We start from the raw sequence: 21,025 nt of genomic DNA on the forward strand, positions 1-21,025 counted from the left end.
AGAGGTAAACCTCGATATGGTGATGCGAATGTGCATAGTAGTGATATTAATAAGAGTAACAGGTACCCAAGTGATGAACCCAATTGCATTCGACCTTGGGAAGATAATTCGAAGCATAATGTTCATCGGCAGGATGGAGCAAATGCCTCGAGTCCTCATCCAGCACAAGGAGTTATACCAATGGGCAAAGGAGCCTCCAATGTGCGACGGGGTGAATACCATAACTCGGATCATACTGTACGGATTGTGGAAGTTCATGAACCCCCACCGATGACTCAACGAGATAGATTAAACTAATACCAGTCACCAAATGCCTTCCTAGGATGACTGGACAGGAGAAGGAAGGCAGGCATCAATTTGAACTGATAGTATTAAGGTACAATAATGATCAGGATATAAGGAATGAATTAATTGAAGAAAAACCTGAAGTTTCTAATAAATGTGGACAAATTTTACAGGCAATAATTCCAACAAGTATAAATAATGTTGATGTTGAAATATTAATTGATACTGGAGCAACTATTAGTGTCATGACGTTGGACTGTTTAAAACAGATAAGCCGAGGGGTAAAAATGCCCACTTTTCCTATTACAGGATGTACCGTGTCTGGCGCGTTCAGCGCAAAAATGCAAAAAGTTGTGAAACAGGTACGTGTTGACGTTACAATACAGGGGGCTCAAATAGAAAGTACATTCCTGGTTGTTCCTAAAATGACAGTACCATGTATCTGGGGTTTGGATTTTTTATGTGAGACCGGTGCAATCATTAATTTAGAGAAAGGTGAATGTATATTTAATTCCAATGGTAATGTTTTGACAGCCACCCTGAGAAAGGGCCGAGTAATTCCAAATCAATTGTGTATGAATCTAATGGTAAAATATGTCAGTATTGATGATGAAAATGTGTATGATATATGCCTTATTGAATGTTCTGAAGAAATGATGGATAAAATGTCATTGCAGGAAAAGGTGTTAGAATCAGAATATTTATCTGTTATCCAAAGGGATGAACTGTACTACTTGTTGGAAGCATATCAGTCAATTTTTAGTAAACGTCCGGGTATAATAAAAGACTTTGAATACCATATAAAGACGTATGCACATAAACCCTTTTGTCGTACTTCCTATTCTATCCCATGGACAAAGAAAGAAGTAGTCAGAAAGGAAATCAATAAAATGTTAGAATGGGGTATTATTGAGCCCTCAGATTCTGTTGTGGCGGTAATTAAACCCAATGGTGACATCAGATTGGTGTTGGATGCCAGAGAGATCAATAAGATCATTATACCTGTACAAACGCGACCGGAGAACCTAGAAGAGTTAGTACAAAAGTTTTATGGTGCCCGCTTCTTAACTTCTTTGGATATGCGTAGTTCATATTGGCAAACTAGAATATCGAAAGAATCTAGAAAATATACTGCATTCGTTTTTCTGGGCCGAAGTTACCAGTTTACTGTCATGCCATTTGGGTTGAAAATAAGCGGTGGTGTTTTCATATCGGCATTAGATACCGTACTGGGCAGAGACCTTTTGAATGAAGTTACTTAATATGTGGATGATTTGCTAATTGCTTCTGAAACTTGGGAGGAACATTTGGACTTATTAAGAAGAGTTTTTGCGAAATTTTTGGAATACGGAGTTACTGTAAATTTGAGAAAATCCAAGTTTGCTCATAACCAATTGAAATTTCTTGGACATATAATCACTCCTGAATGGATAAAACCAAATCCTAAAAAGATGGATGCGATTAACAGATGTGCTTATCCAAAGAATAGAACAGAATTAAAGTCATTTATCGGCTTAGTTTCATTTTTTCGACGATTTTTACCCAATCAGTTAGGAAGCCAAGACTGTTTGTTACGGCTGTTAAGAAAAAATGTCATGTGGGAGTGGAATTCCGAATGCACGCAAGCTTTTGATAACATCCGCAATGCTTTGACTAATGCTCCACTGTTACATCATCTGATACTTGATCAAGATTTTTATGTTGCTGCGGATGCTTCTGAAACAGGATTGGGTGCCACTCTTTTCCAGATGGACAATCCAGAAGATATCAGTACCATCAAGATAATTGGGTTTGCCAGCAGAACACTCTCTAGCTGTGAACGTGCATATTGTACTACTGAATTGGAAGTACTGGCCGTGGTCTGGTCACTTAGAAAGTTTCGCTATTTTGTATATGGAAAGAAGATCATTGTATTCTGCGACCACAAAGCTTTATCTTTTATTTTAACAGCAAGGATGTTCCATTCACGTTTAACCCGGTGGGCCTTGCTACTGCAAGAATATGATATTATGCTCAAATACATCAGAGGGAAAGACAACATCATAGTCGATGTTCTTTCAAGATTACCGAAAAGAAAGAATGCTGACGAGTGTGAAGAATGGACTATTGACTTTAAAGTCATGAATTTATCAAGGCAATATTGTGAGAGGCAGATTTCACAGCTATCTCGAAGTCTTCCACAACTGCAAGAAGATGATAAGTTGTGGAAAGCCATTAGGCATGCTGTTGAAAGCAAAACGCTAAGTCACTCTCAAGAACAGTATCAATTAAAATCCGGAATATTGTATCGGAGGAAGGATGAAGAAGATGTTTGGAAAGTTTGTGTTCCAAATAAATATTTAGAATCACTAGTATGGTACACTCACTTGAATTGGGGTAATTTTGGTGCCGCTAAATGTACAGCCAAAATAGCACAATACTGCTATCATCCAAATTTGGGACGTATAGCTACAAATATTATTAAGAAGTGCAAAATATGTCAGAAGGCGAAACCCATAAACTATTGTTGGAAGATAGAATTACATCCTATCATCCCACAACAACCTTTAATGTTGGTGTCATGTGACGTCTGTGGGCCATGTCCCATGACACGTGGACGGTTCAAATATGTATTGGCTTTCTATGATCTCTTTTCAAAATATGTGAAATTATATCCTTTGAAAAATCTCCACGTTTGACCCATGTTACGCAAATTTATCAACAACTATATAACTGAGCTTGGCAAACCTATAATGATCTTGACAGACAACGCTGCTTATTATACAAGCAAAGTATGGAGAGACACTATGAAAGAACAAGGAATCCAGCACATTCACATCTCAAGATTTTACTCTTGTGGAAATCCGGTTGAAAGAATCTTCCGAGAGTTGAACCGATTTTTACGGACGTACATACCCAAACAACATTATAAATGGATCGATTGGATTTATGAATTTGAGAAAGTGTATAATGACTTACCACACTTATCGACAGGTTATTCACCTAACCAAATAGTATTTGGTGAAAGTATTGTGCCAGAATGGATGAAGAAATTACCTGCAATAGAACAAAAGATTACCAAGAAAGAAGATATTGTGAAGAAGGTCTACGAAAACCTGAAGCATCAAGCACAATTGAGAAAAACCCGTTTTGATAAAAATGTGAAGAAAGTAGTCACATATGATGTAGGGGAAGAAATTTTATTGAGAAATCACACAAAAGCATCAACCAGGAAAAGACTGAATAAGAAATGGCAATACTTATATACAGGTCCATATAAAATAATGAAAATACCTCATGAAGGGAGCTACCTCCTGGCAGATTGTGATACTGATGTAATTAAAGGCTTGTTCCCTCACATAGACCTGAAGAAGTATTATCATTAATGAGCAAAATATAGATTCAAGAAACACTGAATGATACCAAGACTACACTCAGTGGACTAAATAAAAGCACCAGTAGATAAATACGTACTTATACTAACTTACAAGGAAAATTAAAGAATGTACCGACGATTTCCATGAGATACCTTCTTGGTATCAGCTACAATGACGACGCTGAAATACGATTTATCCTCTCACCGAACAACGAGGATGGATGATTTGAAAGTGGAATTAAGAGGAAAAGAAAAGGACCAAATCCTCTCTGGTTAAACAAGTGGCCTGATAAGGGTTTTGGCCTAGGATGCCAATTGTCGAACCCGGCTGTGATCCCTACCTTGCACAGTCGGTTGAAGAACTGAGGGCTTCATCCAAGAAAAAAAAATGTGGTGTGAATATGAAGTGATTAGTGCGAAGTGCTTCTAAGACAACCTATAAACAAATGTGGAATTTAGTTAAGGGCATTTTGTCTAGGCCCATTAACTCAACTTAAATATTGTAGAATGTATGTACTGACTTGTTGAGTGAATCTGAGAGTGAGTGTATTCGCCGAAACAAATACCCTCTCCTGTCACAGTGCACAAAAAAAAAAAAAAAAAAAAAAAAAAAAGAAGCCTGTTCTGTCTGGAACCCTCTTCAAGACATCACAGTCTGGGGGGCCGTGTAACATTACGAGTCAAGACAGCTGTAACGGAACTTGAATAGCGTAAAGTTATCGTTAAAAACGCACGCCGCACGATTTGTTACGATTTGGTCGGTCAAAATAGTAGTAACATGCTTTTGAATACAATTAAAATATAACGGCGATACCTGTTTAGCGTTATTGGAAATAATATGTAATAAATTAATGATTAAGGTAGCCGATCCTATAAGAAGAGGTAAAATTGGGCATATTAAGGTGTTTTGCTTTATATCGACTAAGCCGATGATACGGCGTCTTTTTTTTCCTTTTACTCTTAGAAGAAAAAAAAAGAAAACCAGTAACGAAGTGCTAATTGTGCGTTGTGAAAAATATAGGGGCGAATTTTAAATAGCTACAGTGTATAATCAGACTAACAAATGGACATTCAGTTATGTGAAATAGCGGACAGTGAAGTGTGGTCATTAAATTGAGTACACCTACAGGGCGGTCAATTCCAGGATAAGTCTATTCGCGTCTCACGAGGCACGCGGTATTGAGACCGGTTTTTTTAATTATATCACGGAGAGTGGGCTTCAATTTATAAAAAGGAGAAAAGCTGTATCATTATCATTGACTGTTGGTGTTATGCAACCAAAATTGTTCATCAAAGGGTTTTGGTGAATGAGTGGTGAATGCGAAATGAAACGGTGAACGAAGTTATGTTAAATAAAGCAGAAGAGACAAGACAGTTTGGTCGTATCTGTTATTATTCCATAAACTGTAACATTTATTCTCGTTGTACGAAGCCTTTATAGACGATCGTTATGACAATTTGCTTTGAAGGGATCTCGTTACGAGTTAAGTTTTGGGGACCTGGTCAACAGGGGATAGTTCATAGATCTTAACTACTGCAGCTATTCTGGAATCAGGTGCTACCGTGACCGTTGTGTGTTGTCAATGGCTTAAGGTCATCATATCTCATGCTCTAAGTTCGACGCGCCTTTCCTCTTGGTATAACGGTGTCTCACGGTAACCACGACAACGCCGACGGCGAAGGAAGATACGGTAGAGTTCCTAACTGAGTCTTGAAACATAAGTGTCGACTTTGGACATTTAAGTAATGTTCTCAATCTCCAGAGCTATAAGAGATAAAAGTCTGAAATTTTTACAGGATCCTTTACTTAATAATAAAAGGTGATATACCACGTCTGAAAAAAATCGGTTGATAATTACTGTAGTTGATTTAGATTTGTAGGGGGTATGAATTTACGTTCCTGCTAAATGTTACTGAAGATCATTCTCACGGTTGGTAGTGTCAGCTGCGCTGTGAGTCGTAGCGGCGAGTAAATCCTTGCAGCCACCGTGATACATGGCTGTGTGCTATACTGCAATAAATGTTAACTGGTAATAACTTGCTACATTATAGTCTACTTCATCATTCTGCCGACCAGGCGTTGCCATTCCTTCTAAAACCTCACAATTAATATGCTGTGTAGATTCCCACCTTCCATGATGACTAACACTTGTGTTCACAATGCTGCATGCATATCATCATGGTCTGATGAATACTCAGGCACCGTATCGCACCTTGACTAGCCCACAAAACACCTCATCTTATCTTTCATAAGATGTCCAAGACTATTTGGAACAGAGGGTGAAATGTAGTAATCATCATCTCCAGCAGTTTGTAAGTCTATGGGATCTGATCATCAGTGACCTACCCAAGCATGACTCACGACCCATCGTCACAGCTTTAATTCCGCCAGTACTTCATCTCCTACCTTCCAAACTTCATAGAAGCTCTCCTGCAGACCTTGCAGAACTCCTGGAAGAAATGATATTGCAGAGACATAGCTTAGCCACAGCATGGGGGAAGTTTCAAGAATGCTGAAACTGTTCATTTTTTTTTTTTTTTTTATGGTTGGCTGTTTCTTAATCAAATAATGGAAAATCCAGGATGGAATGTAACAATACAGTGAAAAGGATAGTTGCTACTCACTATATAGAGGAGATGCTGAGCGACAGAAAGACACACAAAAAGACTGTTTAAAACTAGCTTTCGACCAACAAGGCCTTTGTCATAAAGTGTGTTGTGGAATCTTGGAATTTGAGATTGCATAGCAGGAGAATTTTACAAATGGAGAGAAGACGAATTCCTGGATCCCCTAACACACATTTGACAAAGGCCTTGCTGGCCAAAAGCTGCCTTTCCAGCAGTGTTTTCTCTCTCTCTCTCTCTCTCTCTCTCTCTCTCTCTCTCTCTCTCTCTTTCTTTTCGCGACTCGGGATGTTTGTCATAAAGTCTGTTTCATAATTGTTGTATTGCAATTTCTGTACTACCTATCTAGATTATTGTATAAATTATTAAAGGTCCTTGAAAGGCTCATTTTCCATACTTATCACTATTTTGAATATTTTTAATTTGATTTTTCTAAGTGCTTCCAAAACAGAAAATGAGACCTTTGTAAGTCAAATAATGTTCATTCTCTAATAGTTACTTTATTTATCGTATTTTCTATGATTTTTGCAGGAATGTCTGATAAATAGTGATTTTTTTTAACAATGTTTCAGCTTGACATGGAATTATCTTTCCCTGATAGAGATGGTATTCTGCAACTGATAGAAGAAATGCTTGTCTACTGTTGGCCTGAAGAAGCAGAGCCAATATCTGCACCATTCCCTCAGCTGACATATCATCAGGCCATGAAACTCTATGGTACAGACAAACCTGATACAAGATTTATGATAAAGGTAGTTCAGAGATATTTCTAAATGGAACACTGTGTTTTTTGTGGGTCTGAAATTTCACTAATCAGTGTTTTTTTTTTTTTTTTCATTTCGTTAGTTATTATTTTCTGTTATATTTTAATGTGTTCTCAAAATTGTGCAACATGGAGAAAAGCATGTAGTTATCCATATTTAGTTCATTTCATCTTTGAGTCTGTGATACTTCATGAGATGTACCTTTTGAAAGCATATTTGAATATTAATGCTGGTTCTTGAAGCTGCTTCACTTTCTTATTGTTCATCTTGACTCATTTCACACTATCAGAGTTTCTCCTTTGTGACAGGATTCAATGAACTAATAAATGTTTTCACAGATTCATTTAACTCTTATGAAACTTGTAATGTTTAATATGTAAATAGATTCTTCCTATTTGCATAACTGTGAAATGATGGATGATAATCTTTCCCCCAATTTGTATTCACCAACATTGCTCCTGTGTTTCACTAATTTCCGTATTAGATATAAGAGGTAAACATAGTTACAAGGCAGATACAAGTAGTATGAGTACTGAAGACAACATTGATCTGTTATTTGACACATTGCAGCAACAGGCATGAATATCATTTGATTTGTACATCTGCACAGGTGATTCTTCTTCATGAAGGATCATTTTTTGCATCTGTGTTTGCTCCAACAATAAATACTCATATACTTTGGAAAAGCATCCACATGGCAAACATATGATATACTTCCATCTTCAGCAATAAAACAGGTCATATAGCGGGCAACATATTGGGAAACAAGAGCTGAAAATCGTCAGAAGAGCAGAGAACTCGGTGCAAAAGAAACTGAGGACAACTGATTCCAACACACACAATTAATCTGGAATTTCAGACAGACATGTAGAAATGTCAACATTAGTTACATAGACCACGTAAGTGGACTCAAGAGTGACCTTTGGCCTAGAAGTTCCCTGATGCAGTAACGGCCCCCACAGAAATTAGTAATTGAGGAAAACTGTCACATACAAAAAAATTTGTAGAAGTAAAGGAAGTAATACATGAATACACAGCTCCCAGTAATGAAACTCCTTTACACTGTTCTCCAAGAACTGTTAGAAGATACAAGATGGTGGAACAGTGTAACTGCTGCATATTTAGTAAACAGTGATGTGTATTTTCATAAATACACATCACAGCTTATGGAGCATGTGGAAACTGCAAAAAGTAAGTTAAAATGAAAGAAAATGCATACACCTCCCACAGTCACGAATTTGCGAATTCCATCATGCATCACGTATCTTCATAACCAAGAGACAGGCACATTTTTTCACAAACAATTACAATAACCTGCTAAACAAATGATAAACATGATTAACATAGCAGGGACTAAGAAATAAATAATGGCAGTATGATAAAACTTAACTCTGTCTGAACAGGCCTTGAAAGGCCCTATGGTACTGACCGGCTGCTGTTTCATCCTCAGCCCACAGGTGTCACTGGATGTGGATATGGAGGGGCATGTGGTCAGCACACTGCTCTCCCAGCTGTGAGTCAATTTACGAGACCAGAGCCGCTACTTCTCATCAAGTAGCCCCTCAGTTTGCCTCACAAGGACTGAGAGCACCCTGCTTGCCAACAGCGCTCGGCAGACTAGATGGTCAGGCAGTATGATAAAAATAACATTAAAAACCCAAAAAAGCAATAGTTCCATTCCCCCCCCCCCCCCCCCCCCCCCCCCCTCCTCAAAGCCCCCTACACACACACACACTTTTTTAAAGTTAAGCACAGTACTTTAGAGAAATCCTTATTAGTTGCAAGTCACAAACTATTCTGAAATATTAGCTTTATTGCAGATAACAGACAGCAGCATGAACAACAGAATATGCTGTTAAGGTATAATGTTTGCTAAAACACATTAACCATACTGACCACAATTCCAAAACTTTGTATGTTCTCATGTACTATTTTACATCATATAATATTGTGTGTGTTGTTCAACAGAAAAAAAAATAAAGGGACTCTACCAATTATGGTGAAATATCACCAAAAAACCTACGAGAGAAAAAAAAGAAGACGGTGTGTTGTGCTCAAGACAAAAGTCTTCACTTATTATTTATTGAACTAGTACACTTTATCTTAAACTTTTTCCTAAAATGGGTGGTATAATTAAAATAAGTCTCTCAGCAACTGTAGCCAGTCAGAATCAGATGTGTGTCGATTTATTTTTTAGAGAGAAAAAAAGGAATTTCAGTTATGTTGTTTTCTATTTTTTACTTGTCGACCATGACACATGCCTAATGTAGTTCTTGCTGCTGTTCCATACCAAAATTTAAGATATGTATTGTGTGTATATGTGAACAAAAATGAGAAAATGGTGCCCCCCCCCCCTCCCCACACACAGGCATGCGTGCAAGTACATGCAAACAAACAAAGTACAAAGTAATAAAAACTATTAACAACTTGTGACATGTGTTATGGCTGACAGAACATAGACTCAATTGCTGATACATATTTATTGCACGTACCATGAAAATACAAGTCCAATTCACAAGCCAAAGTCCATTTTGATAAACAGTGTCCATTTAGTCCTGCCAAGTGTAGGCAGTGAGTGATAGAATGTACCAGATTTCTAGTCCAGAGTTTAGAGGGCAGTCATAACACTTGTTAGTTGACAAAACAGCGTAGCACAGCAAAGTGAGATAAACTGGCTATAGCAACCTGTGTACTCCTTTGCACCTGCGCGTGTGCGATGGCAGCCGAAGGCGAGACTCACTCCCAGGTCACAATGTTTTGCCTGCTATGAGGCATATCAAAGTTGACTTGTCTAGCCAGCCAGTATGTTTTCCTGCCTTATTCTTGATAATGTTGTTGTTGTTGTTGTTGTTAATCTCTTTGGTGGATCAGCTGAGGTACCCTTAGCAGAACACAATGCTGCCACTGTTTGACTGTCTTGCTTCTCATATCCAGCTCTGATGTGATGTGCAGTGGCAGTCACCACAACTAGCAAAACGATATACATTTTTAGAGTTGTGCCCAGGTGAAACTGGGTCTTACACTAACAACAACTGAATCAGAAGTAGTTAACAGGATCTACACCTTCATAATGTGATTTAAGGCTATTCCTTACATGTCAGAATCTGGATTCCCTTTGGTAAGAGCTAGTGTGTTAGTAGGAAAGACTGTAGGAAACCAACAGAGTAAGGGCAAGGTGTGTACACTGAGACAACCTGATAATATGGGGAAAACCTGGGAATGTTCTCATCTTGGAAAAATCCGAAAAAATCCTGAGAATTTTTTAGAATTCTCAGATTTTTTCATTGTTTTAATTCTCAGTTCAGTTTTTGTAATTTTAGCTAGTAGGAAATGATACTCTTAACAAAAAATTTTACTTTAGCTCACTATTGCAAAATCACACTGCAGCAATGAAACATAAACAAGAGAATAACACCAAAATAAAAGTTCAGTTGCAAAGAAAATGTGCCATTTATAACAACAAAATGCAGTGGACACACAAATGTCTGCTGATAGCAAAATGTGTCCAACAACTTTAGGATGAAGATTATGCAATACTTCACAACAACAAACTGTTTTCGATGAGTGTGACATCACAACTGTTTACATTCTAATAAGTTGTGGGAAAATTTGTGAATGGTGGTTTGAAATGCTTACTTTCAAAGTATATTTCCTTTTACACAAGATATATACCACACCATGTGTCCTATGCTCTGAATATCTACTGTCACTGGCTTGCAGCTCTGAATATCTACTGTCACTGGCTTGCAAGATCATGTGACGTGCTATGACTGGCTGACAGAAGCATACTGCAATCTTGATTTAAGTGCTTCATTAGCTACTGTGCTGTATTTGGTGGAATTCATATTTATACTTTCATAATATGAAAATATGCTGTGCACATGTTGACGCACATTGGAGATCTTTCCAAAACACTTCTTTGTGGTTTTTGCTGGGTTTTGTTTCCTGAAGTGCCAGGAAGTTCTATGCTGCTGTATAAAACCTTTACCATTCAGAAGAGTGATATGTTTTATAGCTCCATCGGAAAGTATACTGTCATATGGAAAAAATTTAATTTCACGTGAGATATGGTGTATTTTCACCCACAAAAATGTTATTTTCAACAGAGAAATCTGGGAAAAATCCAGGAATTTTTTTACTTGTCCACGTATACAACATGAACGGACAAGCTACATAATTCAAAACATGAGACAGCCATTATTTATCTATTTGTGTCTCCTTTTTCTTAATGACAGAGCTGATAGTTCCTGTTGGGGTTCTCTACGTATTCCTTCTGAGGGTTTAGTGCTTGTATGCAGTTTTGGGCATGAATCATAAAAATTATTAATCCTATACAGTGAGAAAATATCTTTCACAGTAAATATCAATACTGGTTATGAGTCCATTCAGTAATTGTTGGTGATAACTTCTGTCTATCCTACAAGCATTGCCAAAAATGCATGTTTAAAAATTTTTGTATGCATAAAACGTCATTCAAAACTTTAGTAAAATCTTTCCCTGAAAATTATTTTTAGCAGTTAGTTCAGGAAGTCACACAAAGTACAAATGTTGCAATAGTATACTGACCTCAAAACAACACACAATCCTAAACACACAGTGTGTGTCATGATGGATACAGGAATTAGTGACTACAAGGTCACTATAACATCCAAATGCAGCAGAGATAAGGGCATGATATATCTGTGTATAACAGCAGATGAAAATTCCCTTGACTCCTTCCTAAGAGACAGTCTCCATCCCACACATATTAAATATGTAAGCATTGACCACATGTGGCCATAATTCAGATAAATAGTGCTGATTGCAGTTCAGAGTTTTATAGAAAATAAATTGATAAGAGACAAAACAGATCCCCCCATGGTACACAAAACAGGTCAGGGCACTGCAGCAGAAGCAATGGAAAGTAGCCTGCCAGATTTAAAACAACACGAAATCTCCAAGATTGGCAACAATTTCAGATGCTCAGAACTTAGTGTGGACATAAATGCGAGATGCATTTAACAGTTTCTTTAATGAGACTCATGTCTCTAAGTCTGGTTGTACGTAACAAAGTATAACAGTGATAAGGCACAATTAATACCTTCCTGTGTGATGGCAATGGTAACATTAACAATGACAGAGCTACTAAAGTTGACTTACTAAACAAGGTTTCCCTAATTCATTCACCAAGGAAGATGGACGCAATATATATTCTGTAATTCAAATCAAGAACAGCTGCCAAGATGAGTAACTTAGATGTCAGTACCCTTAGTGTAGCCAAGCAGCTTAAATCACTTAATAAAGACAAGTCTTCCAGTCCAGATTGGATACCAGTTAAGTTCCATTTGGAATATGCTAATGAAATAGCTCCAATTTTAGCAATAACTTACAACTGCTCACTAGGCAAAAGATCCATATCTAAAGACTGGGAAGGTACCAATGTCACACAAATAAACAAGAAAGGAAATAGAAGTAATGTGCTGAATTATAGGCCCATATCATTGACAGTGATCTGTAGCAGGATTCTGTGTTGCAACATTATAAAACACCTTAAGGAAAACAATTGGTTGAAAAAGAAACAGCATAGATTAAGAAAATATTGTTGTTGTGAAACATAACTGGCACTTTATTCATACGAAGTAAAAAGTGGTATCAATGGGGGCTCTCAGGTTGATTCCATATTTCTAGATTTTCAGAAGGCATTTGACAGCATTCCTCACAAGTGGTTTCTAAGCAAATTGTGTGCCTATGGATTATGATCACAGTTATGCAACTGGATTCATGGATCCATGATATCCTGTTGGAAAGGTCACAGTTCATAGTTATGGGATGACGAGAAGTCGTCTTGTGCAATATCGGGTATTCCCCAAGGATGTTTATCTTAATTTATACAAGAAAGAGCCAAAAATCATTAAAGCAAAGACATTTTTTGTTTGCAGTGAGATCTTTTTATGAAATTTTAATGACCAGATTTTTCCACTGAGTGGCTAAATATTTTGTCAGCTCTCACCTTTATAGGTGGAGATGCCCCCTGTAATAAAATGAAAGGAAAGATTTAGATGTTTATTTTTACAATGTGCTATTCAAGAGTGGAATGGTTGAGAAATTTTCTGAAAGTTGTTCTTCGAACCTTGTGCTAAGCACTGAAGTGTGAACTCCAAAATAGGTGTATAGATGTAGAAGTAGATGTAGATTGAGGTACATATGGTAAGAATGCTGTTATTTAAAATTATCATAACCTCTGTCTGTAGCTCCGTCCTTTTATCCCCCTAAGGTAAGTCTTTCCGCTCCCGGGATTGGAATGACTCCTTAAACTCTCCCTTAAAACCCACATCCTTTCGTCTTTCCCTCTCCTTCCCTCTTTCCTGATGAGGCAACAGTTTGTTGCGAAAGCTTGAATTTTGTGTGTATGTTTGTGTTTGTTTGTGTGTCTGTCGACCTGCCAGCACTTTCATTTGGTAAGTCACATCATCTTTGTTTTTTTTAAACAAAGACGTGTCTTACCAAACGAAAGCGCTGGCACGTCGATAGACACACAAACAAACACAAACATACACACAAAATTCTAGCTTTTGCAACCAACGGTTGCCTCGTCAGGAAAGAGGGAAGGAGAGGGAAAGACGAAAGGATTTGGGTTTTAAGGGAGAGGGTAAGGAGTCATTCCAATCCCGGGAGCGGAAAGACTTACCTTAGGGGGAAAAAAGGATGGGTATACACTCGCGCACACACACACATATCCATCCACACATATACAGACACAAGCAGACATATGCAGAGGCATATATATATTTTTTTCTGCATCCAGCATGTGGCTTTAGGTTTTTACCACGGGGAAAGCAAGAGAAATGACATTTATTTACTTATTTGTTGCCAGATCCGTGATGTCACCAAACTCCTAGTGAAATATGGACCTACATGGTTCGAAAATAACAGCTACTCTTCTTCTATGACAGTGAAGGCTCTTGTTTTCCCAAATGTATCTGTAAGTAACTTGTGTAATATTCATAGTATATATTTTTTATATTTATATATTTGAATTAGAAGAAAAGGCTAGTGTCAATGAACTTGTATTCTGCAGTATAATGTAAATATACACTGAGGAGCAATTGCATTATTGATAATTGTCATGTTGGAGGGGTAGACATGCAGGGAACGGTTTGAGCTGCCTTGAGTTTGAATGGATCAGCTCTCTCTGGTACAGATGTTATCAGACTTACTGGCTGAGAGGAGGTTGGACATAAAATTTAAGAACATTTGATTGTGGCCACCACATCAGGATTAAATCCAGGAACATTCCATCTCTGTAGTTAAACAAGCATTGACTTCATCATGATTCACCATGTTGATGGTACACATTAAGCATTCTAATATGAAACTGATTCAACAGTGTTTGTATCTGTGATTTTTGTAATGTCTTTATATCCCCACATAACTTTTTACACATATAGATCATTGTACAGAAACCACTATCTTATTTAAAAAAATGGAATGTGAAATATCTCATCCTTGTCAGTCAGCTAAAGTGTGCTAAAACAATATAGATTTGAGTTTATAAATTAAAAAGAAAAACCTGAGACATCTCTTTTACTATATAGTTTTGTAAGGTATATAATATCTTGTTCTTAGAAATAGCTATGGCTACTTGCATTGGCACCTACCACAGCACTGTTAACCTTGTCTCAAATGTTTTACATTCTCACAAATATACTGCCTCTGAAGTAAGACATAGGCACAGATAATAAATTAATCCACCTAGTTAATCAAGCTCAAGCAGGCATAATCCATATCACTTCAGGCATGGGGGTTACCTTCATAGTCTCTGATGTTATTGAATGTAGCATAGGTTAAAATTCAGGAGTAAGTAAGAAACACACATTTTTATGTTTTCTCCAAGAAAATTCCTGCCCCGAGATACAGGCCACCAAAGATGACATTGCGAACACCCTGCAAATTTTGGAAAAAATTTTAAAATGCTGGATCTGTGTAACAGTTCTAGATAGTTTGTTAGAGTTTTTTTTTATTTGAGAGATAATTGCTTTATGATTACAATGGTATCCTATGTTTGGACATACCTGTCAAATTTCTTTTACTGGCGCCTTTCAAATTTTTTTTATAATTTACAGAAAAAACCTTTTTTCAAAAATGTGAATCCAGAGAAGTTAGGTTCTTTCCTGTTTAGTACCATGTAGTACTATATTGTCTGTAAAGGAGAGCTTCCACTTTTAAGTTGGACAGGTTTTATTTGAAAAAATCATTCTTTTTAACTTTCAAGGATAACGTGTGTCTTCGCTGAAGTTGTTTCTTACTATTTTCTTTGTTACAATGTTTATTTCTATTGTCTTTGTTGCAGTTATTTCTTATCACCTTCTTTGTTGCAGTTATTTCTTTTTCCTTTCATTGCTGAGATATTTCTTACACTTTATTGTTGTTTCTTGTCAGTTTCTTTGTCATGGTTGTTCATTGGAGGTTTCTGTTTTGTAGTTGTTCAGTGCTAGTTTGTTTACTGAAGAGGCTTCTAAGAAATCTGGGGACATCCAGTGAGTCTGTGTTTTTGTGAGGAATTTGCCAGTTGACACAGTTGCAGTGTGTTTTGTGAAAAGGACTGTTTGAAATCTCTTCTGACTGGGGCCACAGGAGAGTGAAGTGTGCTGATGATTTGCATGTCCATAAAAGAATGATGTATAATACAAACAAAAAAACAGACTTTGTTCAGGTTGGCAATAAGTGTTCTCATTTGAAGACTCTGTTTCAAAGTGAAGATGTTTCCAGTGGCGACTTTTTGTCTCCTAAATGTTTTGACAGGATAACAACAATGATAGTATCTGAATAAGGTGAAGCCTCCCATGGCGCAGATTTTGCATCAATAGAGGAAGAATTAAATACCCTGAATCTGTCAACTACAGAGATACGTGTTAATCCTGTTAAGAAACTGTGGTCAGTGAAGTTGAGTCATAAGCTCTATGCATCAAGAAAGCAAAGAGAAATTACTAAAGATATGGATGAATACACTACAGCAAAACTGACCACACTCTTCAAAGTACAAATTCCATCTTCAGAAGAAAAAGAACCAAAGCACTCTTGCACCTCTTGCTAGGAATTTTTCACATATCAATTCAGCTGTTGAATATTGTGCATCCTACAGTGAAAAGGTGCAAGTTTTAACTATTATTCCAGAGACATTTTCAAAGAAAACAATTTTGAACCTCATTTCATCAGTATCAAAGTACATGGTAGACAAATCAAGAAATGTGAGGTCTGTAAAAGGAGTCTTTGGAAGTCCAAAACCCTATTATGATCATCCTGTGGAAGCAGCTCAAGTTTAAATAGTTCAGCCGTTTTATCTGGAAGATAAATGGTACTGTTTTTACCAGAGTGCCAAAAAAAATGACACCATAACTGTAACAGTTTAATGTCAGAAAGTTGTGAAAGTGAAGAGGTACAGGACTCGCATTATTAAAGGAACTTTTGCAATTTATAAAAGCAACTGCACAAATTCACATATTGGAAGATCAAAATATGATGGACTACAACCTAAGTGGGTAGTTACACACCCACCTAGAGATGTCCGTTTGTGTGTGTGTACTGCACAAATTTTGAACATGTGTAGTAAGTTTGAAGAACTTACTGGAGCATGTGACATGACACCTTGGTTGGGCGTGTAGTCATTAGTAGTCTGGACGTACAGTGAGAGACTTGTTTGTTTCAAGAATGTGGTGACTGCCCTGGAAAGGGAGGTCTGTATTACAAACTCTTGGCCTAGAAGACGTATCAGGTAACTCTGCAGAAATTACATATGTGACATGGGAGTAAAATAAACTAATTAAGAAAACTGTTGCCTTTGACAGTTTCATTGATGAACTTGGTAAATGGTCAGTGAAAGCAGTAACACATCAGCATCTGAAGATATTGCAACAACAACACATTGCAGAAGTGAAAGGACATGTACAGGCTGAAGAACTATGTTTAGTGCTTCACTGTGATTTTGCTGAGAACTGGTGTCTGTAATTCTCCCACAAGAAGTACAAGGCTTTCATTGGAGTAATGACTAGGTTTCAATTTTTACAGGAGTGGCATATTTTCAAAACAAGACCACAAGTGTTGCAGTTATAAGATGACACAGGATATGACTCAGCACATACTTTGCTAGCAATGTGCAAAGTTCTTCAACTGCAAACAGGCAGAGAAGATCATCATTATTTCTGATGGTGCACCTAGTCACTTTAAAAATCATTACCAACTGTTGAAATTGAGTAAGTTGCTTGTGCTAACTGACTTGGTATACAGTGCTACTGGTCATAGGAAGGGGCCTTGTGATGGTGTAGGAGTCCCGCTGAAGCACCATACTATAAAACACAATCTTTTCAGACCAAATACAGCTTTGGTTCAGAATGCTGAGGATTTTACAAGAGTTGTGAAATCTTACACATCTACAGCCCTCATTCTTTTGTCCAAAGAGGAAATTGAAGAATTCCGTGAGCAGAAAAAAGAAGAATGGTCCAAACAAACTACTCAGTGTGAAAGGAATTCAGAAGAAACATGTTTGGACTCAAAGTGATGGGCGAACTCATATTGCACGCACTTTAAAGAGCAAGAAAGAAGAAATTTCGTTCATTCGGCCAACACCTGAGAAACAGCAGGATAACATTCAGATTCACAACTTGAGAAGGTGGATGTTTGTGGTGTGTGTGTATGACTGTGACTGGTGGATTGCAGAGATTACAGACACCAGTTATGAGTTAAATGACATTGTAGTGAATTTTATGCTACCACATGGACCAGCAGCTGGATATAGGTTTCCAGTTGAAGGATAGCAACAACGCCATCAGTGCTCACTTCCTGTTCACAATGTTTTGAAGATTGTAAGTGCTCCAGTTCCTATTGTTTCAACAGGAGGGCATTACTCTATATCAAAAGAAGATGCTGCAGCAGTGGAACACATTTTTAATTCACTGACTGGCTAATTTCAGTACAAAACAGAGTGCACAGAATTGTATATTGAAACCTTTAAGTCTTTGGACCTTTTGCATACATTTTGGAACCATTTACAATGCTTGAAAATGAGTCTCTTACTCATCTTTCAGAACTAAAATTATGTTAAATAATGCTAGGTTTTGATTTTCAAGAGCCTGTTATGTGATACTGTGGTAATAGAACAGGTTTTATGTTTGAAAAAAAAATTTTTTTTCCATATATTATAAAAGAAGTAGTTGAGAGCGCTATGGTAAAAGAACTTGGACAGATAAGTCCAAATGGAGGATTTCTTTATAATCATAAAGCAATTATCTTTCAAATAAAAAAAACAACAAAATATCTAAAACTGTTCCAGAGATACAGCATTGTTAAAAAAAAAATTCCAAAATTTGCATCTTCAAAATTGTACTTGCAGTGTCACCTTTTTAGGGCTGTATCGCGGATCAGAAATTTTTTTGGAGGAAAAAAAAAAAAAAAAATACGTGTTCCTTCCTTCATTTCAACATATGCTAAATTCAGTAACATCCGAGACTATGAAGGTAAGATTTTTTCCTAGCCTGCCTGAATTGATATGGACTACGGTATGCCAGCATGAAAAAAGAGGACATTGATAATAGGTCCCTAGATGCATTGTGATATGTCAAAACTGGGGGGAGTGAGATGCTACATAGTGTATGATTAAATCACAAAAAAAACATTGCATTTGTTCAGTAGATAATGGAGGTTGTACAATTCATTTTGTGATAACATGTGACTACTCAAGCCGTTCAAACCATCGCCTCACTACGGTATGTAGAAGCCATCACCCTTTATCAGTTACTCTAAAAACCTTATGGCACAAAGCAGTGAGATTAGTATAACTGTGTGAAGGCCACCATCGGTTACTTGAAGTGCCATTCAGTCAGTGTCCATGTAAAAATTTGTTGAAAAGCCTACTAGTCAATAGATTCCTATTGCCAGTAAAGTACAGGGATTCTGAATGGAGCCAATGGTTTGGATGATGAAAAGGGTAGAGGCAATGACAGCCAACTGGAGAGAAGGCAAAGACAAATGAGGTATTTATGAAAGATGAATTCATAATGGAGCCATAGGTTCTGTTTTACAGTCAGTTCCCATTGGGCATTTCGGAGATTTGAGATGGAAATCAAAGACGAGACCTAAACTTAAAGATACAAAAGTACAAATGTAAACAAAAGATAGGTTAACACAGAGTAAAATATTGGAAGGGTGAAGAAACTTAAAGTTAAATAATGAAAAGCAAATATTGATATGCAGACGTGTGTTGGAGGAGGAGGAGGGGAGGGGGGGGGAGAGAGAGAGAGAGAGAGAGAGAGAGAGAGAGAGAGAGAGAGAGAGAGAGAGAGAGAGGGGGGGGGGATGTCCATGCAGAATATAAATGAAGAAAACAAGCTGTGAAAGAAGACAATTAAGAAATCAATGTGAGAAAATTAACATAAATTATGACTAAGTATATGGTGAGACGACAGTTTGTTTGAAAGCTTGTCGTTACCTCTGGAGTTTGCCATCAGTGGTGTTGAAAGACAAGTGCCAAGTACCGAGGTCAGCATTGTTATAATCTGCAATGTACTCAAGAATTATATGTTGATGTTGTATAAGGCTCATTTTGGCAGGTAGAACTGCCAGCACTTGACACATGTCGCGTATTTGAAGCTCCATTGTGCACAATTGTTTCATTTTACATTGTTGTAATGGAACACATGGTACGTAAGATTCTTATACTTCCCCAATATTTGTGATGGAACAATTATGTCTGTTTGCTAGTCACTGGACCTGGGCTGACATACATAGGGCTACTGAAGACCTAATACAAAGATTTTCCATTATCTTTATTGTAAAATGATAGGTAACAGCCAAAATATGTTGTCTGTAGGCATTCATTGTTAACTGATAGTTTGGTGGTGTCATGTGGTTGAGAACTGGAGGTTAGATGATGGATTGCACATTCCCACTGGGAAATTTTGACTTGTTTATGAGAATTTTGGATTCCTTACTGTAGTATCACTCAGACAGCAGCAAGCAGTTAGTAATTTGTGGTGACTTCAGTGTAGATTTTCTAAAGAATTCTGAGAGGAAAAATGATCTGGAAACATTTAGATCTTACAATTTGATGTCAGAATGGGTGGATAAAGACAGTAGGACTGTGATTGATAATGTTTTCTTTGATTAAGCTCAAAGTAAGAAAATAACCGTTCATCCAGTAACAACTGTTCTCTCTAATCATAATGTACAGTTAGTTAGGATAAATAAGACAGTGCCTTACAGTATTGATACTCCTCAGTGGAAATCAGAATTACTAGTGACAACAGAACAATGATCTGGGATTAAATTTATAAATGAACCAAATGCTGATGTAAAATTAAATCTAGTCCACGACAAATTCATATCATTTTTCTGAAAACAGCTTTCCCCATAAGATAATCAAGAAGAACATTAAATCACCCATGTAAAAAAGCATGGTTCACAAGAGGAATTAAAGTATCTTGTGAAAGAAAAAGGGAAGTGTATCTGTTGGCAAGAACGAGTAGAGATTCTGCAGTAGTTGCACACTTTAAAAACTACTAAGAAAAGTTATTGAAAATTCAAAGAACATACACATAATGTCAGAAATCAGTAATTCAGACAGAGAGATAGGCCAACCAGCCACAGAAAATGACATCAACACAATTTAATTGAATGGAAGGGCCGTAAATGAGGAGTCGTAGGTAGCAACTATATCTAATTTCTTAAATATAGTAAAAAGTATAGAGACAAACAGTTCAAAAGAAAAATCACAGCAGTATATTGAAAAACAATTAGCAAAACTTCAGTCACATGAATGTCTAACCAGGTTCTCCTTTTGAAATTAAGAAAATTATGTAGGGGATGACAAAAGTAACTGTTCAAAGGACTTAACAGTCCAGAATCAGAATACCAATCAGGCAAACTTGCTGTGAGCATTGTGACAACCATCCCACCAATGCATTAGGTTGAAAATACTTATTTGGTAAAACACCATGTACTTCTGCGTGAAGAAGTCTGTAACTGT

General features: G+C 37.1%; 1 protein-coding gene across 2 annotated transcripts in view; it reads left to right on the forward strand.

Annotated features, from left to right (window-relative positions):
- Positions 1-21,025, forward strand: part of LOC124774518 (aspartate--tRNA ligase, mitochondrial) — a 158,872-nt gene that overhangs the window by 107,394 nt on the left and 30,453 nt on the right. For both annotated transcript variants that reach the window (XM_047249487.1, XM_047249486.1), the window contains exons 8-9: positions 6,838-7,017; positions 13,883-13,990. In XM_047249487.1, coding sequence (XP_047105443.1) covers positions 6,838-7,017; positions 13,883-13,990 — 288 coding nt within the window. The remainder of the gene's footprint in view (positions 1-6,837; positions 7,018-13,882; positions 13,991-21,025) is intronic.

This window comes from Schistocerca piceifrons, chromosome 2 (assembly GCF_021461385.2).
Source record: "Schistocerca piceifrons isolate TAMUIC-IGC-003096 chromosome 2, iqSchPice1.1, whole genome shotgun sequence".
NCBI lineage: Eukaryota > Metazoa > Arthropoda > Insecta > Orthoptera > Acrididae > Schistocerca > Schistocerca piceifrons.